At 29.8% G+C, this 27,656-nt stretch overlaps 1 protein-coding gene across 1 annotated transcript in view; it reads left to right on the top strand.

The window, feature by feature from the left end:
• LOC145280365 (uncharacterized) overlaps positions 1-27,656 on the top strand; it is a 171,919-nt gene that overhangs the window by 36,569 nt on the left and 107,694 nt on the right. The window contains exons 7-12 of the mRNA XM_080132136.1: positions 3,553-3,694; positions 5,549-5,691; positions 9,016-9,184; positions 11,273-11,371; positions 21,736-21,900; positions 24,062-24,279. Coding sequence (XP_079988262.1) covers positions 3,553-3,694; positions 5,549-5,691; positions 9,016-9,184; positions 11,273-11,371; positions 21,736-21,900; positions 24,062-24,279 — 936 coding nt within the window. The remainder of the gene's footprint in view (positions 1-3,552; positions 3,695-5,548; positions 5,692-9,015; positions 9,185-11,272; positions 11,372-21,735; positions 21,901-24,061; positions 24,280-27,656) is intronic.

The raw sequence follows: 27,656 nt of genomic DNA, 5'->3' as shown, positions 1-27,656 counted from the left end.
GATTCTATACTGCAACATAAATTACTCTCTCTCTCTCTCTCTCTCTCTCTCTCTCTCTCTATATATATATATATATATATATATATATATATATATATATACATGTATGTATGTATATTAATATATATATATATCTATGTATATATATATATATATGTATATACATATACATATATATTAACGCATGTTGGGAAGGTGTCCTGATTCCACAAGATTAAATAGATGGTATTTTGGTGTCCTTATTTAAGGGCAAAGGTAACAAGTCAGTGTGTGATAACTACCGTGGCATTACTCTCCTTAGAGCAGTTGGAATGGCATTAGCCAGACTTTTCCTTAACAGACTGCTGACTCACATATGTCCATCAATTATATGCCCTCTGTATCAAATCTTTATAGATGTAACCAAGGCTTTTGACTCTGTCAACAGGGAAGCTTTGTGGAGAGTACTTAGCAAACTTGGGTGTCCACCCACATTGATCCACATGCTGAAAGACCTACATCGTAATATGAAAGCATGTGTTACATTCAATGGAAAACTATCAAAAGAGATCACTGTTGACAATGGTGTCAAGCAAGGTGATATACCAGCCCCGATGCTGTTTTCAATATATTTTGTGGTTGTACTTGATCATGCTTTTCAGGGCTGTGACACCGGAATTGGCTTGAGGTTCAGAATCACTGGTAGAATGTTCAATCTGAGGAGATTTAATACCAAACAATTTGTACGTGAGTTGTTATAATGCTGATGATGCTGACCTCGCCGCTCACACTTAAGAGGACATGTAACTACTTATCAACTTTTTCAGCAGCATGCTCTTCCTTTGGTCTCACTGTAAGCTTGAAGAAGACCAAGGTGATGCTAACTACACCAATTGGTGTTCCGTACTGCAAACCTAATATTTATATTGATGGCACTAGATTAGGTGTCGTTGATACATTTGTTTACCTTGGTAACACCTTGTCAAGGGATGGTTCGCTGGGTTCTGGGAAACATACTCACATCCAAAAGGCTTCTGTTGCTTTTGGCAAGTTAAAAAAGTGGTTATGGTGTGACAGATGTGTTGCTTTTCCAACCAAAGTAGCAGTTTATCGGACATGTGTGCTAACCACCCTATTATACTCATCAGAAACGTGGACCATTTATTAACACCAACTGAAATGGCTTGAAAGATTCCATCAAGGCTGCTTAAGGAGGATCCTAAATATAAAATGGCAATCAATGACACCAGATACGGCTGTCCTTCAAAGAGTAGGTTGTCCAAGTATTGGAAGCATGATAACCAGCAATCAGATGTGCTGGGCTGGACATGTTGTCTGTATGAATGACTGCAGATTACCAAAGCAGCTGTTCTATGGTGAGCTGGCAGCTGGTAAGAGCTCACAGCACAAACCAAGGAAGAGATTCAGGGATTGTTTGACAGAAAATCTTAAGAAGCTTTGCATAAATGTTGAGAGATGGGAAGAGATAGCTGAGAATAAGAGTGAGTGGCAAGGAGTTGTCTCAGAGGGTTGCAAGGTATTGGAGACAAAGAACTTAGAACAGGCAAGGCTTGAGAGAAATCTGCGTAAAGGGTCTGTGAAGGAATTGAATGCTCGTGGTGCTGGCTGGAAGTGTGAAACATATGGGCGTTTTCTACTGTCCAAAGCTGGATATGTGAACCACATGAAGTCACACGAAAGACACCCTTATGTACCTCCAAGACCTGATGAGACAACCTGTGTGGTGTGTGTCAGGAAGTGCAAGTCAACTGCTGGTCTGAGAAGGCATCTGGTTGTGAACAGAGTCACCATACTAGAGGTCCAATTAACCCCGGTGCAGACACTTGACTGTATGTGTCATCTTTACTCTAGACCATGTAAGTCGGCTGCATGGCCATGTGAGAGGAACTGGGGGAGGGAGGAGGCTGAGGTGGGGTTTTTGTTGGGCGGGATGGCAATCATCTGTAAAGATGAAGCAATCATCATATATATATATGTATATATATATATATATATATATATATATATATATATATATATATATATATATATATATATATATATATATATATATATAGTTATATATGTATGTATATATATATATATATATATATATATATATATGCATATATAAAATAAAATAAAAATTACAATTAAATTTACCAAAATGATCCAAGATGATAAATATTAAAGAATTAATATTTATAAAGTTATCTCAGCCAGATGTAAAAGCTCGATAAAACCAAATAGGAGATAGAGCTTATAATACGAGCAAACAGTTAATAAAACATGTTAAAAAACACTTTAAAATGAGTTAAAAACATATTTAATCTGAAAAGGAAACACTTGATAAGTAGATAGTCCTTAATCTGTGGAGTTTCGAAGAAATACTTTCCTTCTCATCAGAGTGTAGAAATTAGCAAAATGCAAGATCGGATTTTGCATACAAATGTATTTGATGAAACAACAAGTAAGTCAAAGATCTTACTTGATAACAAAAAAGTGAAGCAGAGGGAATATGGTGAAGAAAAATGTGATTACACGTGAATGGATAGTCTGGTGAAAGATAAATAATCCAATGACGGTAAAATCCAAAAATATAACTCCAAGAAAGTTAATTGAATTTCCATTTGCACAAGTAATTAACTTTCAGACATAGAGCAAGCTTTTTAATCGATTTTTGGCCGAAAATTTGGCTGTCAAGGGGTCAAAGTTCAAAAGATTTTACCTTTGCGGTCTCTAGCAAATTATTCAGCCAATTTTAGATCTAAACATTTGAAATTTTACATGAAGGGTATTCAGACATGCAGCAAGCTTTTTAATCAGTTTTGGGGCGAAAATTTGGCTGCTAAGAAGTCAAAGTTGAAAGAGTTGACCTTTGCAGACTCTACTGAACTCTTCTGCCAATTTTGGGTCTAAATACTTGGAATTTAAGATGTAGGTTATCTGGACATGAGTCAAACTTTTTAATATATATATATATATATATATATATATATATATATATATATATATATATATATATGCACATAAAGTTATGAGCAGTACATAAGGCTGGAGCAAAGCCGGGCTGAACTGATAGTATATTTTATATATACTTTATTTACCTCTTTTCTAGAAGGTTAGCCACAAGGTGAGGTGTTGATTTGATTTCCTGAAGAGTTTTTGCAGAAAAATCTGGATTCAAACTTGAAACACTCCGGTCATCGCCCCACCCCATGTTGTTAAGCACACACACACACACACACACACACACACACACACACACACACACACACACACACACACACGCGCACGCACGCACGCACGCACACACACACAGATAGATAGATAGATAGATAGATAGATAGGCAAACCCACATGGCTTAATTTTTAAAATTAATCAGAGTTATCTCTCTTAGTAAGCCAATGCAGTTATTTCCCTTTGTCAATCATGCAAACTAAAGCAAAACGCTTTTAGCAAATCTAATCACATTGTAACTAGAATGAACGAAAATGGAATTTTCGCGTATGTACAAGTAATTGTAATATATAACAATATTGAACTGATTTAAACTTGTAATTGTCTTGCAGCATAAGCTTGATCAGAGTCGGTGACGCCAAACCAATCCCTATCACTAACGCAGAAAAGAAAACTATTAAGGTCGAAAATATCAAATCCCACAATGAGATGGATTTGGTATCAAAAGTGGTAACACTTAAAGAAATTCAGGAGGTAAGTTATAAGATCTCTTTCTTCCCCCTCCTTCTCTCTCTCTCATATATATATATATATATATATATACACATATATATATATATATATATATATATATATATATATATATATATATATATATATATATATATATATATATATATATAAAATTATCTAACAATCAACTGGTATGGAAACCTGTGATTATAATTCTTACAAAATATTATTGGCAATAATATTCTATAAATACTATCCCACCTAAATAAAAATTGCTCGATATACAAGATAGAGCAAATAAATCAAATTTTAGTCATTCAATGAATTTAAAAATTTATGACGTTAAATGTTTGAATTTCAAATCAAAAGATTTTTATTATTCTATGTAAGACAAAGAATATATTTGAAATATTATAACTCCTTATCCTATAGGATTTCGATGTCTACTATCTCTTCAGAGGAGAAAGTATTATTTAAATATCATAGAGTAAGGAAAGTTAATGAGAAGGATATAAAAATTCACATCCAAATTGCATGGTAAATCCTTTTATATCCTCATTTTAAGTAAATCACTTCCATATTTATAACCCATTAACGCATATGATTAAATAAGCATCTTCTTTCAATCACTTAGCCTTAATTCTTCCTGATAGTTTAGATGTGCATACTGCAAACATATATTAAGCCCGCCATGACATACGTGTTATGCACCTACCTTCATTATATAATAAAAGCTCTATTCCTCCTAGATCATAAAGATCACTTCAGTTCTCCCATTTCCTCCCCAAACAGGCTCAATATTTTATCTCTCACAGCGCAATTATTTCGCTCCTAATGTAGCTATCACTAGATGTCGCATCCCTATTAAATTAGCTAGCATCTATGTGTGTGTGTGTGTGTGTGTGTGTATATACAGGGTGACCAAAAAAAACAAAACAAAAGCTAAATGGAGGCCATCTAGAACATATGCTGTAGAACAGCAAAAAAAAAAAAAAAAAAGGCCAAAGAACCTAGTGTTTGATGTGATGTTTTAAATATAATAAACTAGTTATGACCAAAGTTTCATTTCATTCAGATAAAACATTAAGAAACAGGGCCTAATTAGAGTTGGGGCCCGTTTTTCTAGTCACCTGTATATATATAGATGGTGCCGCAAAAAAACGGGCCCCAACTCTAATTAGGCCCCATTTCCTAGTGTTTTGTTCGAATGAAATGAAACTTTGGTCATAACTAGTTTATTATATTCAAAATATCACATCAAAACACTAGGGTCTTTGGCCTTTTTTTTCTCTGTTGACTGTAAATGCTCAGAAAAACTATTGAATATCCTCTGTTTTTTTTTTGGTCACCCTGTATATATATTGCCCGGGTGTTTGGAGGTGTATGCTGAGCAAAAAAAAAAAAAACGGTCAATTTTTAAAAAATTTGACTCCTATTATGACCCATTAACATTTATTGTTTTGGGCTCAAATCAAGTTATTAAGTTAGATCCATGTCCAAGGAACCTATATCTAAAGTTTTAAGTGTTTAGACCCAAAATTGTCGGAGGAGTTTGGTAGAGTTCTCAAAGGCAAAATCGTTGAACCTTGACCCCTTAACAGCCAAATTTCTGGCCGAAGACTGATCACATAGATTTTTCCCAAATCTCAGTACCCTGTATATCAAATTTCGAGTCTGTAGACTAAAAATTGACAGAGTTATTGCATAGGGAAATGTACACAGACACAGAGACACACACGCACAAACACGTTCACTTTTATATATATATATATATATATATATATATATATATATATATATACTTTTAGACTGGACCTAGGAACGTGACATTTTTTACATTTGTTTTTTGCTATATGCTCTTTTCTCTATTGACAGGCTGTGAAACTCATCCGTGCCATCGTGAGCATAAAGGGTGAACCCAGAAGAGAAGAGAACATTGTTGCTCTCTTCGATATGCTCTCTGCCAACGAACTTTTGATCACGTCTGTTGAGGAACATCTTGAAACCAATGCTGAAAGGTTAGTGTCAGAATTCCCTAAATAGCTTTTTCTCCATTTTCATCTTTCTTTCCTCTTTTTTATTTGCGAATCAAAAAATGGTAAAAAAAAAAAAAAAAAAAAAAAAGAGACGGCGGTCAGAAAATGGTAGGCAACAACAATAAAAACAAACAAAAAAAGTGGTTAAAATTTCATCAAAATCAGAGTTTTTTTCAGCTAAAGTTGGGAAGGGGGTTATGTTTCCTCAAGTTGGCCTCCCAAAAACTTAAAATAAAGCAAACACATGCTGTGCACAGGAGCAAGACCCACTGGCTAGGGTCAAAGTATAGTATCTGTTGTCATGCCAGTCAAGAATATATCTTTGAAACAGTCTATGGAGTCTTGGTCATTTTTAAGTAGGAAATGATCATACATCTGTCAGACTGAGGTAGGATTCTGAGTGGATGTAGAAAGTCCACTTTCTCAGGTCGTTGCCTCCTGTCTTTCGGGTGGAGTAAGTTTATTGATTACTACCTGAGGCGCCTCTAGTGGGGAATACCCACGAGAATTTTGCAAGGTCAGAGTGCTCCTCCTTTAGGGGTACTGGTTTTAGTTTCCCCACCTTGTGTAACATCTTCCAGTAGTGCGAAGGAAGTAAATCCCTACAACATTTCATCATTTTTCTCTCCTTAGTCGCTGAAAGAGAGAAACCAGTTTAGACTGAGACAATTAAAGAAATAGTTTTTATTTTCAAAATTTAATGCCCCTTTTTAAAGATTATCCCGTATTGAAAAAAAAAAAAAAAGCAAACAAACAAAAAACAACGTTGTATTTAACTCTGCTCTGATGGGAAGACAAGTAAATAGGATCATACAGTGCGGAAATACGGTTTGCATGATTGAAGGGTTTATAAAAGTTACAAGTTTGCGTAGTTGATTAGAGTGTTTTAAGATTAGGGACCGGTAAGTAGAGTTAAAGTAAATTTTGCTTTATTATTAACAGGGAAGATCTGATTGAAAAAAAAATCCACCAAAAAAAACAAAATTATCGAATTTGAATGAAATTTGCAGTATTAATCTCTATTATTATATGAAAGGAACTGTGTGTGTGTGTGTGTGTGTGTTTGTGTGTGTTTGTGTGTGTGTGTGTGTTTGTGTGTGTGTTTATGTGTGTTTGTGTGTGTGTGTGTTTGTGTGTGTGTTTGTGTGTGTGTGTGTTTGTGTGTTTATGTGTGTGTGTGTTTGTGTATGTGTTTATGTGTGTGTGTTCATGTGTGTTTGTGTGTGTGCGTGTTTGTGTGTGTGTTTGTGTGTGTGTGTATTTGTGTGGGTGTGTTTGTGTGTGTGTGTTCATTTGTGTGTGTGTGTGTGTGTGTGTGCTTGTGTGTGTGTGTGCTTAATTATTAATCTCTACTATTATATGAAAGGAACTGTATGTGTGTGCTTGTATGTGTGTGTGTGTTTGTGTGTGTATTTGTGTGTGTGTATGCATGTTTGTGTTTGTGTGTTTTTGTGCGTGTGTGTTTGTGTGTGTGTTTGCGTGTGTGTTCGTGTGTGTGTTTGCGTGTGTGTGTGCATGTTTGTGTTTGTGTGTGTGTGTGTGCGTTTGAGTTTGTGTTTGTGTGTGCTTGTGTGTGTTTGTGTGTTTGTTTATGTTTGTGTGTGTTTGTTTGTGTGTGTGTGTTTGTGTGTGCTTGTGTGTGCTTGTGTGTGTGTGTTTGTGTGTGTGTTTGTGTTTGTGTGTATGTTTGTGTGTGTGTGTGTTTGTGTGTTTGTTTATGTTTGTGTGTGTTTGTGTGTGTGTGTGTGTTTGTATGTGCTTGTGTGTGTGTGTGTGTGTTTGCGTGTTTGTGTGTGTGTTTGTGTGTGTGTTTGCGTGCTTGTGTGTGCGTTTGTGTGTGTGTGCTTGTGTTATGTTATAGATTTTGAAGTCACTTAGCTTACTTTATCACTCTTCATTTTAAGAACGAAAATAGTCGATAACCAGTGACCATCTTAAACAAAACCCTTCTAATATGCGAAAAAAAAAAATCCAACAAAAAAAAAAATAAATAAATAAACAAATTATTTATTTTAAAGAAACGAATGTGAAGCTTTCAACCATACAAGGCCTTTCTCAAACGTGTTTTTGTTTTTTATAAATCATTTGTTAATCATTTTTCTTTGGATCTAGATAATCATTTTCATTACCTGTCCCTACTAAAAATGGTAGACATTTTCTTCAATTTTGAAAATCTGCATACGTTTGTGTAACACAGAATTTAAATGTAATGTGAACAAATATATCATTGCACAACTCCCTACTAAGAATATCCCTATAAATCTGGTCCTTAATTCACAGTAGCCCCTTATGTCTTAGTTGCAATGTTCCTTGTTTGGCATTAATGTAACAAAAAAAAAAAAAAAAAAGAAAAAGCAGCCTGATATTGTCTTATTATAACAAAGCTTGTTTTTGACGAACAAGACCAGACTATTTCAACAGAATGAGAGTGGCTTCTGTGCCATTCCTTTGTGGGTTCTAGACTAAACTTTCGCCAACCTTGAATGCAACTGCTGAACTTTGCTGCTCTCAGCATTGGGGAAGAAAAACACTAGCAATCTTGCAGGATAATAAATATCTGTGATTATTTGGATTCATTGAAGTACTGTTTTCATCTTGAGCATTATTTTCACAATGTTGTGATCAATGTAATCTCCAACTTTCTTCAGGCGTATCTTGTTGAACTCGGGAATGTTCCTATCAAACTCGGGAATCTTTCTGTCGAACTTGGGAATCTGCACGGAATTTCGAATGGAACCACTTATTTAATCCATTGTGGTAGCTTGCTTTCGTTCCGGCAGCCGTGACTGTGTAGAAGTCCTAAGTAATTCACAATTATGTTATGAGTGGCACATGCACTGCGGATTGAACCTTCGACGCCCAGAAGAGTGTAACTTCCAACTGAATTTTACCAAGTATTTTATCCACTATACCATGAGCCTGCAAGTCATTGTGAAAATAACACTCAAGATGAGAACAGTAGTCCGAAGAATCCAAACAAGATGAATAATCAATCCTCGTAACAAAAATTCAGAAGCCAAATGTCTCTGATTAATCAGGAAGACTTTATGCAGACTAGACAATCATGAGGCGTGATCTTTGTGAGCTCTATGCCGAAGTCCAACTTTCTTAACAACAACAACAACTGGACGATGGACATTGATAGTTATGAAGATACGGTGTCCACCTGTAAAACTACTTTCCATAAATGCACAGTATTTTTGGACGATTTTTACAAATGAGTTTGTTATTCTGTCTCCTTGAAGGATGCGGACATATGACGTCATCGTTCGGTTTTATTCATGTATACTTTTGTATTTTTTTCAGGAACGTATTCTACAGCATGATCTCCACACAAGAATCCCACTATGCTTTGGAAGTCTTGATAAACGCCACCAAGAGCAAAAAAATTCCTGTTAGCTGTGTCCCAGTATACATGCTCCTTTCATCCAAAATCTCTGAAGTCTCTGACATAAAAACCTTCATAGCTATCCATGTAAGTATAAATAAACAAGGCTATTACGCTATGAAAGGTGCACCCTGTTACAAAGTTGAAGGAAAAATCTGATTTGATATATATATATATATATATATATATATATATATATATATATATAAAGCTGAACGTCTGTGTGTGTGTCTGGTCACGAATAGGCTCCTATATGGTTGACTATTTTAAAAAACTGATTACATATAATGATAGAAGATGTATCGAGACACAGGAAAGGGTATTTTGATCCTGCAGAACGGTGGTTCATTAAAATTGTGGGGTCTGCGTTCACGCCTTGTCAACAAAGTATGGAAATAAAAAATTTAAAAATTTAAAAATTAAAAAAAAACAAAAACGTTTACAAGTGTTTTTGATATAGATGTACATAATAATACTTTGATAAGTATGTTTTATGTATAAAAATCGTTAAATTTTGTATTTAGAAATACATGCTTTAAATACGTAAACCTTATATATATATATATATATATATATATATATATATATATATATATATATATAAGTCATCTAATATAGCTCTAAAGAGACACCATTTTGGATAACTTGTTATTCTTTAGCTATTGTTTGCATATTTGAAGTGTGCATTTCCTGATATAAAATGTTTATTTCTGAATATATTTTAACTCGAATAGATCCCCCATATAATAATAATCAGTAAAAAAAAAAAAAAAATTTATGATGCATGCACACAGGGCTTTACGTTGCGAGTGAAATTGTCATATTTACAAGTGATTTTTCTAAGTGGAAACTAGAAATAATAAAACACTTGTCTTTCGGCAATTGTATGTTTTTTTTAACCGACAATCTGCCAAAGCTCAGTATTGAGTGAAAAATGTCTTATTTATCTTTATTTATTTTTTTTTTTTTAATAAATCGAATCAAGTCAAATTATTTAAACAATAAAAGGTTTAATAGAACAATATACTTTATATATACGAAGGCTGTTTAAAAACATCTCAAGAAATTCGAATTCAGCATAAAATTTGGTGCATATTTAGAATTGCACTTATTTAAAAAAATACAAAAAATCTTTATGATGTATATACTCGTCACAGAACGAAGATGTCATATTCCAAAAATCATGTGGATTTTGGTAGTAATTTTTCTATTTGGCTAGTAAACGAACACATTTAGTTGTCGAATTTCCATTATTAATGATTACTATATTGCCCAATTTCTACTGTACACTCTTTAACCCTTATCCTCGAGTGGCTTCGATATGTAAAAAAAAAAAAAGGTCAACTAAAGATAAATTTTTCCGTAGATCCCTGACAAAGAATTTTTCTTTTCGTTCAATAAACTCACGACAAATGTAGTGACTTTGTTCATTTATTTTTATGTAGCTTAGCGTAAATTAACAATAAATGTCCATTGTAATGAAGCGTAGATAATTGTTTGAATGTAAATAATTATTATTCTGATAAAAAATAGCCTTTTTTTTTTTTTAAGTGTGTGCAATTATTTTCATAAAATGAAACATTTATCTCCATTATTATTATTATTATTATTATTATTATTATTATTATTATTATTATTATTATTGTTATTATTGGCTCACAAGGAACTTTCACACAGTTCATCAAAGATCTCTCCTTGAAAACAACCTGTGGCGTTCCCTGGAAGCTGAGTGACAACAAGTCTGCCCAGATTTTCCAGTACTCTCCACCTTTTGATAACATTTGCAAATAAATTTACGTTATCGCAACAGCCGCTTACCATTGATTTCTCGCTGGCAGTGGTTACTTATCTCCACTGGGATTTGAGGGGCAATAAGCCTCCCGAAAGTCCCAGTTCTTTTCGCACTTGTTCAGTGGAGGTCTGATCAGTGCTCTCTCCTCGGTTTTTCCATCCTCCTTGACCCTGCTCGATTATTTGGCATCACTTTTTTGGGGAGGGGCGGTGATGGGGCAATGGGGGATAGAGGAGGAGATGCAGCATTTTAATTATTATTATGTTATTATTATTATTATTTTTTTTTTGTGAAAATGACTACTATTGTAATTGTATGATATCGGATAATGTAATTTTGTTTTTCATATGAATTTTAAATGTAAAAATTTTATTTGTTTTCAGGAGTTTATCCAGTCCATTAAGAAGGAATGTCCCCTTTGTGCTACTGTCTCCTACTTGGCCTTGAGCATTTTGATCAGAAGGAACGCTCATATCGTAAAGGTGAAGAAAAAAATATCTTTATCTTCTATATCTATAAAAGGCAAAATGTGTGTGTGTGTGTGTGTATGTGTGTGTGTGTGCGTATGTGTGTGTGCGTGTGTGTGTGTGGTTGTATGCCTGCCAAAAATTTTCGACACACGCGAATAACACTGACAAAATTGGTATCGCTTGAAAGGTCAGTCTCTCAGATGACAAATATCTGAAAATTAGCCAAAAACATTAATGCTTTCACCGTTAATTGGGCCGTTTTTTACAAGAAGGGGTCACTTTTTTCGTCGACATTTTTGCAGTCATCATGCGCCTTGCAATGACTAGTCTTATTTTGAACGCTGTCAACATCGAATGTAGCAGTGGGCGCGATGACTAAACCATTTGCTTTTTTTCACTTCCTTTTCCTCTTAGCATTACAGGTTCGAGCCTGTCTGCCTGCCTGCCACTTTATTTTTTTTCTCCTCACATGGGTACTCGCTACTATTGTAATTTTCTACAGGAAGTGTTTAAACATTTTTTTTAGGGCTCCGTTGCTTAGTACCTTTACAATAAAACCCCCCCACACTCCGGGCAACGTTGGGGACCCCTGCTAGTCTTCAATAAGAAGATAAACGATAACACAAGGGCGGTAAAATTATGTAGGAAATGATAAATTTAAAAGCAAGCATTAAAATTCTACGAATCCTTTTTTTATCTGTAAGAGAGAAAGAAAAAAAAAAGAATTTTCATTACCATCCCTTATTGCCATGTGTAAGGGTTAATTGTACACATGTATATAGTGATTCAGATTAATTCGAATAGAAATAAATTTCCACAAGCAAAGATGAAGCTAAATATTTAATATATTAAATATTAAAATTCTTTAGAGCATTTAATGAATGTTATCTTATTCTATGATTTAATAATAATTTCAGAAAAGAATAAATTGTACACGTTTCTGGAAAAATAGGCAGCAACTATGGGCAATCCATATCCCACCTTCATCAAAAAGATTGAGTGAGTAATCAAAGAGAATTCGGACAAAAATGCATAGAAAAATGGCAGATCAGAGATTGTTAGAAACAGGAACAAAAACAAGAGAAAAGATCAGTAATAAAATAATAAAATAATAAATTAATAAAATAATAGAATAAAGAAATAATAAAATAACAAAATAATAAAATAACAAACCAATAAAATAACAAAACAATAAAATAACAAAAATAATAAAATAATAAAATAACAAAACAATAAAATCAAACAACAATAAAATAACAAAACAATAAAATAACAAAATAAAAAAATAAAAAATAATAAAATAACAAAACAATAAAATAACAAAATAATAAAATAACAAAATAATAGAATAAAAAAATAATAAAATAGAAAACAATAAAATAACAAAACAATAAAATAACAAAACAATAAAATAAAAAACAAAAAAATAAAAAAATAATAGAATAATAAAATAACAAAACAATAAAATAAAAAACAATAAAATAACAAAACAATAGAATAAAAAACAATAAAATAAAAAACATAAAATAAGAAAACAATAAAATAAGAAAACAATAAAATAAAAAACAATAAAATAAAAAACATAAAATAAGAAAACAATAAAATAAGAAAACAATAAAATAACAAAACAATAAAATAAAAATTAATAACATAAAAAAACAATAGAATAAAAAACAATAAAATAGAAAACAATAAAATAACAAAACAATAAAATAACAAAACAATAAAATAAAAAACAAAAAATAAAAAAATAATAGAATAATAAAATAACAAAACAATAAAATAAAAAATAATAAAATAACAAAACAATAAAATAGAAAACAATAAAATAAGAAAACAATAAAATAAAAAATAACAAAACAATAAAATAAAAAAACAATAAAATAAAAAATAACAAAACAATAAAATAACAAAACAATAGAATAAAAAACAATAAAATAAGAAAACAATAAAATAAGAAAACAATAAAATAACAAAACAATAAAATAACAAAACAATAAAATAACAAAACAATAAAATAAAAAATAATAACATAAAAAAACAATAGAATAAAAAACAATAAAATAAGAAAACAATAAAATAACAAAACAATAAAATAAAAAACAAAAAAATAAAAATATAATAGAATAATAAAATAACAAAACAATAAAATAAAAAACAATAAAATAACAAAACAATAGAATAAAAAACAATAAAATAAAAAACATAAAATAAGAAAACAATAAAATAAGAAAACAATAAAATAAGAAAACAATAAAATAAAAAATAATAACATAAAAAAACAATAGAATAAAAAACAATAAAATAGAAAACAATAAAATAACAAAACAATAAAATAACAAAACAATAAAATAAAAACAAAAAATAAAAAAATAATAGAATAATAAAATAACAAAACAATAAAATAAAAAATAATAAAATAACAAAACAATAGAATAAAAAACAATAAAATAAAAAATAATAAAATAAAAAACAATAAAATAACAAAACAATAAAATAGAAAACAATAAAATAAGAAAACAATAAAATAAAAAATAGACAAAACAATAAAATAAAAAAACAATAAAATAAAAAATAACAAAACAATAAAATAACAAAACAATAGAATAAAAAACAATAGAATAAAAAACAATAAAATAAGAAAACAATAAAATAACAAAACAATAAAATAACAAAACAATAAAATAACAAAACAATAGAATAAAAAACAATAAAATAAGAAAACAATAAAATAAGAAAACAATAAAATAACAAAACAATAAAATAACAAAACAATAAAATAACAAAACAATAAAATAAAAAATAATAACATAAAAAAACAATAGAATAAAAAACAATAAAATAAGAAAACAATAAAATAACAAAACAATAAAATAAAAAACAAAAAAATAAAAATATAATAGAATAATAAAATAACAAAACAATAGAATAAAAAACAATAAAATAACAAAACAATAGAATAAAAAACAATAAAATAAAAAACATAAAATAAGAAAACAATAAAATAAGAAAACAATAAAATAACAAAACAATAAAATAAAAAATAATAACATAAAAAAACAATAGAATAAAAAACAATAAAATAGAAAACAATAAAATAACAAAACAATAAAATAACAAAACAATAAAATAAAAAACAAAAAATAAAAAAATAATAGAATAATAAAATAACAAAACAATAAAATAAACAATAATAAAATAACAAAACAATAAAATAGAAAACAATAAAATAAGAAAACAATAAAATAAAAAATAACAAAACAATAAAATAAAAAAACAATAAAATAAAAAATAACAAAACAATAAAATAACAAAACAATAGAATAAAAAACAATAAAATAAGAAAACAATAAAATAAGAAAACAATAAAATAACAAAACAATAAAATAACAAAACAATAAAATAACAAAACAATAAAATAAAAAATAATAACATAAAAAAACAATAGAATAAAAAACAATAAAATAAGAAAACAATAAAATAACAAAACAATAAAATAAAAAACAAAAAAATAAAAAAATAATAGAATAATAAAATAACAAAACAATAAAATAAAAAATAATAAAATAACAAAACAATAGAATAAAAAAACAATAAAATAAGAAAACAATAAAATAAGAAAACAATAAAATAAGAAAACAATAAAATAAAAAATAACAAAACAATAAAATAACAAATAACAAAACAATAAAATAACAAAACAATAAAATAAAAAATAATAACATAAAAAAATAATAGAATAATAAAATAATAAAATAACAAAACAATAAAACAATTAAAATAATAAAATAACAAAATAATAAAATTACAAAATAAAATAACTAAACAATAAAATAACAAAATAATAAAATAACAAAACAATAAAATAGCAAAACAATAAAATCACAAAACATTAAAATGAAAAATAAAAAAATAATAAAATAACAAAATAATAGAAAAATAAAAATAAAAGAATAATAAAATAGCAAAACAATAAAACAATTAAAATAATAAAACAAAAAATAATAAAATAATAAAATAACAAAATAAAATAACAAAACAATAAAATAGCAAAACAATAAAATCACAAAACATTAAAATGAAAATTAAAAAAATAATAAAATAACAAAATAATAGAAAAATAAAATAATAGAATAATAAAATAGCAAAGCAATAATACAATTAAAATAATAAAATAAAAAAATAACAAAATAATAAAATAACACAATAAAATAACAAAACAATAAAATAACAAAATAAAATAATAATAATAAAATAACAAAATAATAGAATAATAAAATAATAAAATAACAAAACAATAAAACAACTAAAATAATAAAATAACAAAATAATAAAATAACAAAATAAAATAACAAAACAATAAAACAATTAAAATAATAAAGTGACAAAAGCAATAGAATAACAAAAAATAATAAAATAACAAACTAATACAATCATAAAATAATAAAACCATAAAATAACAAAATAATACAATAATAAAACAATAAATCTGATATAAAAAAAACCCCACTTTAATCAAAAGATGAAATAATACTTACGAAATTAAATTTATTCTCTTCTCAACCACTTTCTATCAAAGTCAGTTCATCGGCCTAAAAAATCTTAAAGCAGTATTCTTTACATCAAAAGCCATTCTATAATTTCCATATATAATAAAATGACTGCAAAAATTCCTCTTTACAAAATTACTTCGTAGCTTTCTATTTAATAGAGAGGTACCATTAAAACGATTTAATGGACTAATACCATTAAAACAATTTAATAGAGTAATATCATTAAAACGAGTGACTTTTGTGCTCCAGAAGTTATTTTCTACATAGTCACCATCATTCTCCATGCACTTTTGCCAGCCTCTTTTGATGCCTCGGTCGTAAAAGTACATAGCATGCTTTGTCACTCAGATCTTTGTCGCCACTTTGAAATCGATTAACTGTACTAATATTAACTGCATTGAACATTTAACAAGCGCCGGTGAATGTTGATCAGTTTAATTTTTCCTCATGGAGGAACTCAATAATGCATCTCTGCTTCTGACGCATGTCCATGACAAAGGTGGATTTCTTATAGTCTCATACCGTCAATATCTGCAACAGAGAAATGAAACTTTAATGTCATGAATGCATAAATTCAGTCTCATAATAATGCAATTTGCAATCCTCTCTGATCCATTCAGGTGAAATGTAAAAATAGGAGGCATTACTTTTGGAACGCCATATACATATATATATGGCGTTCCAAAAGTAATGCCTCCTATTTTTACATTTCACCTATATATATATATATATATATATATATATATATATATATATATATATATATATAAACTTTTATACCTATATATATATATATATATATATATATATATATAAACTTTTTTAATAGATCATATATATATATATAAACTTTTTTAATAGATCATATATATATATATATATATATATATACAGAGCTACGATGCACGCACACATAGACACACATATAGACATAAAGCTAGTTATAGACATGATAAAATAAGTATGTATATATATATATATATATATATATATATATATATATATATATATATATATATATATATAGATTAGATAGATAGATAGATAAATAGATAGAAAAATTTCGGCGACTGAAAACATTTTTCAAAACAAGTTTTAAAAAAAAGTCATACAAGATATTATAAGTATTTACACATGTACTGAAGCAGGGTTTTTTTTCTAAGTCATACAATGAATCATAAATTTTATAAATACTGACGTTCAATATACATGTCCAAAAAACGTTCAAAATCTAAAAGAAAACAGAACCAAATAACAATAACATTCTTCTCAATATATATATATATATATATATATATATATATATATATATATATATATATATATATATATATATATATATATATATGGTTGATATGTAGTTTGCTTGAAGCATTGTGTGGGATAGGTATGTAAAAGAGGTTTCGGAGGGTTTTTTTTTTTTTTCAATTTTTCTGATGATTTTTTTTTTATAGATCTAAGGTATAAATTTTTGTTGTTTTTCGTCTTTCGGCAAGACATCGTCAGGAATGTGTAAGATTTGGCTGCGCGGACGAAAGACCAAAAGCAATAAAATCGCGATATACTTCGAAGAGACAAATCTAACTATGGGACATATATATATAAAATTTCAAGTGTTTAGACCCAAAATTGTCGGAGGAGTTTTGTAGAGTTCTCAAAAGCCAAATCGTTGAACTTTGACCCCTTAATCGCTAAATTTCTGGCTGAAATCCAGTCACATCGATTTTCCCTAACCTCAGTACCCTGTATATCAAATTTCGAGTCTGTAGACGAAAAATTGACAGAGCTATTGCGTAGGGAAATGTACACAGATACACAGACAGACAAGTTCACTTTTATATATATACTAGCAGTTCCGCCCGGCTTTGCTCGGGCCCTATACACTGTCCATAAGGTTATGTGCATATGTATATATTAAAAAGTGTGAATATGTAAAGTAATGTATTTCTGTATAATAGTCTTCCTTAATTACCATAGAGAAAAGACAGACAGACATTTACACTTTTATAGATGTAGATAGATAGATAGATAGATTGGATGCAATATATAATAATGATTAAAAAAAAAAAGACTCATGCGCCACCATTGAGAATCGAAACCAAAACGTTCAGCTCACAATTTATTTTGCCTCTGCCATAAATGACTGGGCTATGAAAACATGTTTACTGCAAGGCTAAAAATTAAAACATGAACCAATATTAACTACATTATGCATTCGTAATGGCGGCATTCGACCTTCACCTGGCAAATTTCATTTTTTTTTAATTTTCACACTTTTGCACGGATTTTTCCAGGCTAAAACCCAAATATAAAGTTTTGCATGGATTCAAACATCTTATATATGAAATTTTATGTCCGTAGACCAAAAACTCTAGGAGGAGTTTGGTAGGCAAAATCTGTGCAACAAAAATATATACGTATATATAAATATATATGGAAACAATTTTGTGTTTCCTGTAAACGTTTTACGCAAATATTACGCAAGTATAAATCATGTAGAATATCTGCATGAATATAATTACACGTAATAGTTAAATAAAGATGATCACCCCATAAGAAAACCGAAAACAACTAATAGGAAATTAATTAAAATGAATGTTTAAAAGAATATGCAAATTAGCTAGATCTTTTGCAGATGGATGCAATTCCACAACCCATATATAACGAAATTGTATTTTCTTTTTAAATAAGTAGAAAAGGTTTTTTTTAATATGAATATCAATACACCCAAAAGAAAAACGAATTTATAGGAATATATATATATATATATATATATATATATATATATATATATATATATTGAGCATATTTAGGCAGCTTTTTTTTCATTTAAACAAGCATTTTTAAAGACAGCAGAAAGCTTTTATTTAGCTACACCTTTTTTTTTTTTCAATTTTTCTGATGATTTTTTTTTTGGTATAGATCTAAGGTATAAATTTTTGTTGCTTTTCGTCTTTCGGCAAGACATCGTCAGGAATGTGTAAGATTTGGCTGCGCGGACGAAAGACCAAAAGCAATAAAATCGTGATATACTTCGAAGAGACAAATCTAACTATGGGATACTTATTTATACGTTTATCTATACACAAAAACCATCATCAGAAAAATTGAAAAAAAAAAACAAAAAATAAAACAAAACAAAAGGTATAACTAAACAAAAGCTCTCTATTGTCTTTAACAATGTTTGTTTATATATATATATATATATATATATATATATATATATATATATATATATATATATATATATATATACTAGCATTTCAGCCCGGCGTTGCCCGGGTATTTGGAGGTGTATGTTGAGCAAAAAAAAAAGAAGAAAAAAAAAGCGGTCAATTTTTTAAACTTTGATCCCCTTAAAATTTATTGTTTTGAGCTTAAATAAAGTTATTAAGTTAGATCCATGTCCAAGGAACCTATATGTAAAATTTCAAGTGTTTAGACCAAAATTGTCGGAGGAGTTTGGTAAAGTTCTCAAAAGCCAAATCATTGAACGTTGACCCTTTAATCGCTAAATTTCTGGCTGAAATCCAGTCACATCGATTTTCCCAAATCTCAGTACCCTGTATATCAAATTTCGAGTTTGTCGACTAAACATTAACAGAGTTATTGCATAGGGAAATGTACACAGACAGACAGACAGGCAGACAGACACTTTTACTTTTATATATATATATATATATATATATATATATATATATATATATATATAAGTAAAAGTGTCTGTCTGTCTGTCTAGGAGAAGCAAATCTCTGATTTAAAAAAGCATAAAGCGGGAGACCAGTACCCGCATTAAGCTGGTCTGCAGTTTAACTTGTTGTTGGCTATCTTGCTCTTGTTTGTTGCTGGATCTCAACATTTTGAACCGAGAGAGTGACTTAGCTGTTGTACAAAGCTAAGACTCTGTAACATCATCTGTGTACAGATACTCCCTTAGGCATTTGTCTATTAAAATTGTTCTGTGGCGATGGAAGTCATTTTTGGTCTCATGGACTTTAAGTGTCTGAGAAATTGGCACTCGTCTTACAAGACGTTGCAATCATCATCATCATCATATATATATATATATATATATATATATATATATATATATATATATATATATATATATAAAATAGTTAAGTTTGTGTCCTTCATGATATATCACAGAGAACACATCGTTAACTATTTCAAACCACCTGCGCCAAGCGTGATCTCCTGGACATTAAAAAGATATAATCGTTGAAGATTTTTACTACTAAATTCTTTCCTGTGAATAACGGCACGGAAGAAAAATATTCTAAAGAAGACGTATTACATCGAAATTATTAATGATTTTAAGCAGATAAATGTTTGCTAATTTTACAAAATCTTTGCGTTGTGATTTGACATTAAACGTATAACATACGTTTTTATTTATGGCCCCCCCCCCTCGCCAGACTTTCACAAGAAACACCTGTCTAGCAGAAAACACTATCACTAAGCTTTTTTCTTAGAACTGCACGCCTGTGGAATTATCTTCCGTTTTCCTGCTTTCCACCTGACTACAATATGGTTGTCTTCAAGTCTAACGTAAACAAGTTTTTGATCAACCGTTCCATATAAGTTAACAAATTTACCGAATTTCCATTATTAACGATTATTATATTGTCCAATTTCTACTGTACACTCTTTAACCCTTATCCTCGAGTGGCCTCTTGGTCTTGATAAGTGGTGATGCCTATATATATATATATATATATATATATATATATAATATAAAGCTGAACGTCTGTGTGTGTGTCTGGTCACGAATAGGCTCCTATATGGTTGACTATTATAAAAGACTGATCACATATAATGATAGAAGATGTATCGAGACACAGGAATGGGTATGTTTGATCTGGCATAATGATGATTCATTAAAATTGTGGGGTCTGCAAACGCGCCTGGTCCACAAAGTATGGAAATAAAAAATTTTAAAATTTAAAAAAAAACCTTTACAAGTGTTTTTGATATAGATATACATGATAATACTTTGATAAATATGTTTTAACTTAAATAGGGATGGTATAATAAAATTGTGGGGTCTGCGTTCGCGCCTGGCATCCATAGAATGGAAATAAGCACAAACTTTAATAAAGACTTTTCATATCTATCTGCGTAAGTATACTTTGATAATTATGTTTCAGTTTGAAGAAATATGGTATAATAAAATTATGAGGTGTTCGTTCGCACCTGACCTCCATAGAATGGAAATATGTCACAAAGTTTAACAAGGTTTTTAAATATAGATCCACAGAATATTGTGATAAATGTTTCAGTGTGAACAGGTATAGTATAATAAATTATGGGGTTTATCTATTTTATGTTTACTTTCATGATATTTTGATTTGGTTTTGATACCCTCAAATTCGAAGCTATCTCTTTAGAACCCTTCCTTTTCATAACCTATCATACTTTCATAAATCAGAGTCTATTTTTTGTAGGCTGTTTTTGAACCCAGTCAACGACGGGAACTTTTGCTAGTATATATATATATATATATATATATATATATATATATATATATATATATATATATATATGTGTGTGTGTGTGTGTGTGTGTGTGTGTGTGTGTGGTAAACTATTATTATTATTATTATTATTATTATTATTATTATTATTATTATTATTATTATCTCAATTTCTGTCTATTAGTTTTAATTACCTGGAAGATATTAATGCAATAATGTAAAAATAAACGGTAAGAACACTTTGCATTATTTTATTTCCATCACAATCATATGACTTGTATTCGTTTTATATTGCATTGTATTGTCATTGTTAACATTCTTTAATCCCCCTCTTTTGTTTTTTGCAGCCCGAGCCATACCATAAGAGTGATGATGGTGATAAGAGGTTAGATCTTGCCATGGCAGGAAATATTGGTCTCGACATGCAAGAGCACATTTTGCCACAAAACGTGATTTTGAAAATGGCCTACGTCCAAAGCAAAAGGAACCCGCGCTTTGCTACCCCTTGGAAGGTACGCTATTAATTTAATCCTGTTTCATTTCAATATTTTTTCCTAAGTTAATAATCTTCTTTTTTAACAATTTTATGTAGCACTAGTGGAGGAGGGGGGGGGGGCGCCCAGCTTTGCCCGGGCGTAAAATACGCTTAACTATGATACTTTAATTTGTCCAGATTTCATATATATTATTATAGAATCTTGATTTCAAAAGTAAAAAAAAAAAGTGTTTAGGGTGCCATCAGCTAGAATCGAAACCGAAAGTCTAGCAATCAAAGCTGGTGACATTACCACTGCACCACGGATATAACCTGATTAAAAATTGAAAATAAACTAAGATGAATGTACAAAATGTTTAACCATTTTTGCAATTGTGACCCATTTTTAACCCCTTAAAAACAATTTTAACCGGCTAAAGACCCCATAAAAGAACGCCCTGTAAAAAAAATCCAATCATGTGAGGCCCCTAGTGCCGCTCTGTGACTTTTAGTTTCGGAGGAGATAGAGTTTGAAAATATGGAGACAGACAGACAGATCGACAGACAACTGGACATATAGCCGTTTATAAATTAGACTAGCGGTATTTACCTATTATTCTTCCTGTGGAAATATATTGCTGGTTGAAAATAATTTCTAATATAGTCAGGTCTACATTTTTGGTTTTGAAAGAAAAGTTAAAATTGACAAATGTAATACTGGTAATATAAAAACTACTTTTTTTTTTTCAAAATATTAAGACAGACAGACAGACAGACATATAGTCGTTTATATATTAGATTGTCATTATTTACACTTGTTTTGTTTTGCTTTTCTCTGGTGACTACTGTCCTCATAAACATGAATGCTGTTTATGTTTTAATAAAAAAAAAATATGAGTAAAAATTGAATACAAAGATATATGCTAAACCAACGTTGTGGGATAATATGTAGATGTCAGCAGAGAAACAAATTAATAATAGTTTTAATAATTTTTTTCTTTTTTAATTTTACTTGGGGGCTCACCACATATGAAAGCCTTGAGGCCACTCTAAGATAAGGGTTAATAAATGCTAGGTAGATGGTGGAAGTTGGGTAGGGCTGGGTTATTTAAAAGGATGACTCAATAGGAGCTGTTAAGTGTTGAGACATTATGTTGAACAAAGATGGCGGCAGTAAATCAAATTGGCAAAGAATCAATGCAGTCACGATCTCGAGTGTTGAGTAATTCTTAATAACAAAGATGGCGGCAAAGAATCAATGCGGTCACGATTCAGTTGTTTTTTTTATTACAGCAAGTTTGTTGGGATGTTACATTTTGCAGTGGATTTAACCCTATTACATTTTTTTTAGACTACATCATATGCATATTGTTAACTGCTGAGACATTATGTTGAACAAAGATGGTGGTAGTAAATCAATCGGCGAAGAATCAATGCAGTCACGATCTCGAGTGTTGAGTAATTCTTAACAACAAAGATGGCGGCAAAAAATCAATGCAGTCACGATCTCGAGTGTTGAGTAATTCTTAACAACAAAGATGGAGGCAAAAAATCAATGCAGTCACGATTCAGTCGTTTCAAGACAGAGGTTGACAGTGAACTGAATTGAATCCAAAATTCGATATTTTTATCATAAAGATGGAGGTTTCTCATTGGTTGATTGTCTTAACCGTAATTTATAAAAAAGATCGTCGAAATCATTAGGGTCATACCGTCATTATAAATCAAAAACATTTGAGCAGGAATTTATTTACATTTGATCGATCAGTGATGGCGGAAGTTGGGTAGAGTTAAATCATTTACGAAGACAGCTCAACAGGAGCTTATTTACATTAGATTTGGAAACGACCATGTTGTAGTCAGCTGGAAAGCAGCCCCACGATATTGTGTTCCACAAACGGACAGTTCTAGGAAAGAAACTCTGCTCGTGGAATTTTCGTTTAGTTTTGGGTAGATAGAGAGTGAGGGAAGCTGTTGACAGTTGCAGCTAGACATGAAGTTGTTGTGGACATTTTACATGGAGGGATCATAGATAGGAGCTCAGTCGAACACCTACGATAAATGTAACGATACAACAGATAAAAAAATCGCAACGCTTCTTCTGTGAAAAAGAGAAAGTAGGAAGGCAAAAAAGTCATTGATCACTAGATTTGTATACATTGTGTATTCCATCTATTTAATTTATTTAATTTTCACAGATTATCGATGAATTGGTACACATATTCTTGGATAACAAAGAAGCCACTATTGTCCGTGCTGAAGCTTTCAAAGTAGTCATGGGATTGTCCTGCAACAAAACTGTTTTGAGCACCATCTTTGCTGAACTCAATCGCATCACCGACCCCGTCCTCATCAGCTACGTGATTTCTTACATGGAATCCTACGCCAGCAACAAAGTTCCATTCTACAAATTTATGTAAGTAAATCTCCCCCCTCATCCTCTTCTCTCTTTCCCTCTCTTCCTCTCTCTCCACACACACACACACACACACACACACACACACACACACACACAGACGAATATGTATCCTAGAAGAATATCTGTCCCAGAACGGTGAAATTTGTTCCCCAAACAGAAAAATTTTGCATGACATTTATGTCTTCTTCCAAAGATTAAAATCAAGATATAATTCTACTAAACCTTGTATCTAGAATGTTTATTCCAATTTTGATCAAATTCCATTATATTATTTATTCTAGAAAATGTCTAATTTTTAAGGCTTAACCATAAAGGGTCTTAAGAAGCAATTAAAATTCAGGGAAGAGTCCTTTATATATATATATATATATATATATATATATATATATATATATATATATATATATATATATATATATATATATATATATATACGGGGTGGCCCATACGTAACTTTACATTTTAAAAATTCAATTACTTTTTTTTCTATTAATATATTTTAATTTCTCTTTTCAAGATTATAAAATAGAATCTTTGAAAATTTTTTGTATAGATAAGTTTACAACAGAACAACGAATGAGGATAATTGAATTTCACTTTGAAAATGAACAGTCAAATGTTGCAATGCAAAGATCTTATATGCGCCATTTCAATGTTCAGTATCCTCTTAAAAGATATGCTATTGAATTTGTTCAACCTCAGTTAGTAAACATGCCAGGGTATTGGTGGCAAATAAAATGGAGCAACTGCACATACAGCTAGAGCAACAATGCAGTTGTTAACTGTGATGTTTCAGGATCGAAAAATCTTTTGAAATTTCGATTTTGAATGGCCTCCACGTTCATCTAATTTGACAGAACTAGACTTTTGGCTTTGGGGATATCTTAAAGACAAAGTGTATGCAAATAAGTCTCGAAGCATCCAAGAACTTAAGGCAAACATATGCAGGAAATTCTTTCCCTACAACTTCCAATGTAAAGAACTGTCATAATGAATAACTTAGAAAGAGCTCGACTTTTCAAAGCCGAGAATGGAGGCTACTTAAGAGACATTATCTTTCGTAATTAAGTCAGAACAAATTTTCACAATATAAACTGTGTAATAAAAAAAGAATTAATTAAATACAGTCATTTAAGAAAAAGTTATGGGCTACCCTATATATATATATATATATATATATATATATATATATATATATATATATATATATATATATATATATATATATATATAGTAATTTATAAAATATATATGGCGATTAAGCTACACTGAATATTCTGCGTTTCATCCACTGTAGGATTCGTCAGGCTTATGCGCAAATTTTGTGGTTGCTTCTTGTTTTTATATATGTTGAGGATTTCTAGTTAGCCAATCAGCTTTCTAGTATCCACCGCGCCCCCTCCTATCAGCCAATGGGCATGCATTTTATCGAACAAAGGATCTGTTTTAGAACTAGGTTAGTGGTTTAAGGTAGATCTTTTCCCTCCTTTTTTTTTTTTATATATATATGAATATACCTATGTGTACACACACACATGCACACATATATACATATATATATATATATATATATATATACATATATGTGTGATCGTTTATGTATATTCATGTTTATTTAATTTATTTATTTGTCTGTTTTCTATTGTTATTGTTAGTTTTAAAGCTATTTTGTATCGCTATCCTAGAGTAAGTTTTATTTTGTGAACACAGTTGTTTGCTATTTCTCGTCTACAGTTTAATAGATTTTGAGGTTCTTTGAAGTACAGGATAGCAAATTTTTCATGGAGGCATAATTTACATGGGTCGTCTAAATGTCTGCATGTGGTAGCTTGTCTCATTATTTTCCATTCGACTACCGGCGAATGTCCGCTTTCTTTGAGTTCCCAGTATTTATTCGCTAGTGTTGTTTTTATACGGTGTTTTTTATTTTTGAAGGTACTTTTGTGGTCATAGTATCGGGTTTTAAAATCTAAGGAAGTCATGCCTATGTAATATTTCTTGTTATTCGGGTTTTCTTTCGCAAATATTGGCAAAAAATTTCTAGATCTTATTCAAAAACACTTTCCCGCAACCAACCCCTTACACAAAATCTTCAATAAAAATACCTTGAAGTTATCTTACAGTTGTTGCGAAAATTTAGAGATGATAATTAAAGCACATAATAACAAAATACTAAATGAAAACAATGTAAACAACAACAAAATAAGTAATAAAAAAAGTAGACACCATGACAGAAATAAAACCAACACTAGCAGAAATAATAATAATAATAATAATAATAATAATAATAATAATAATAATAATAACAAACCAACCCCGGACAAGAACAACCATACCATAAATAATAATACTAATAACGAACAAGATAAATGCAATTGTAGACACCGCACAATTTGCCCAGTCCAAAATAAATGTCTAACAAAAAGTGTAGTTCATCAAGCAACAATATTTGCGAAAGAAAACCCGAATAACAAGAAATATTACATAGGCATGACTTCCTTAGATTTTAAAACCCGATACTATGACCACAAAAGTACCTTCAAAAATAAAAAACACCGTATAAAAACAACACTAGCGAATAAATACTGGGAACTCAAAAAAAGCAGACATTCGCCGGTAGTCGAATGGAAAATAATGAGACAAGCTACCATGTGCAGACATTTAGACGACCCATGTAAATTATGCCTCCATGAAAAATTTGCTATCCTGTACTTCAAAGAACCTCAAAATCTATTAAACTGTAGACGAGAAATAGCAAACAACTGTGTTCACAAAATAAAATTTACTCTAGGATAGCGATACAAAATAGCTTTAAAACTAACAATAACAATAGAAAACAGACAAATAAATAAATTAAATAAACATGAATATACATAAACGATCACACATATATGTATATATATATATATGTATATATGTCTGCATGTGTGTGTGTACACATAGGTATATTCATATATATATATATAAAAAAAAAAAAAGGAGGGAAAAGATCTACCTTAAACCACTAACCTAGTTCTAAAACAGATCCTTTGTTCGATAAAATGCATGCCCATTGGCTGATAGGAGGGGGCGCGATGGATACTAGAAAGCTGATTGGCTAACTAGAAATCCTCAATATATATAAAAACAAGAAGCAACCACAAAATTCGCGCATAAGCCTGACGAATCCTATAGTGGATGAAACGCAGAATATTCAGTGTAGCTTAATCGCCATATATATTTTATAAATTACTAACTAGCTCTACCTACGTATTGAGCACTTTTGAAGTAAATACTTAAAGTTTACGCATAAATCTATACTTTCGTATATTAAATTTGTGTGAGTAAATGAAGTATATATATATATATATATATATATATATATATATATATAT

Source organism: Euprymna scolopes, chromosome 7, assembly GCF_053919585.1.
Source record: "Euprymna scolopes isolate OS-2025 chromosome 7, ASM5391958v1, whole genome shotgun sequence".
NCBI classification, from domain to species: domain Eukaryota; kingdom Metazoa; phylum Mollusca; class Cephalopoda; order Sepiida; family Sepiolidae; genus Euprymna; species Euprymna scolopes.
The sequence above is the reverse complement of the archived record's forward strand: the minus strand, read 5'-3'. Positions and strand labels throughout refer to the sequence as shown.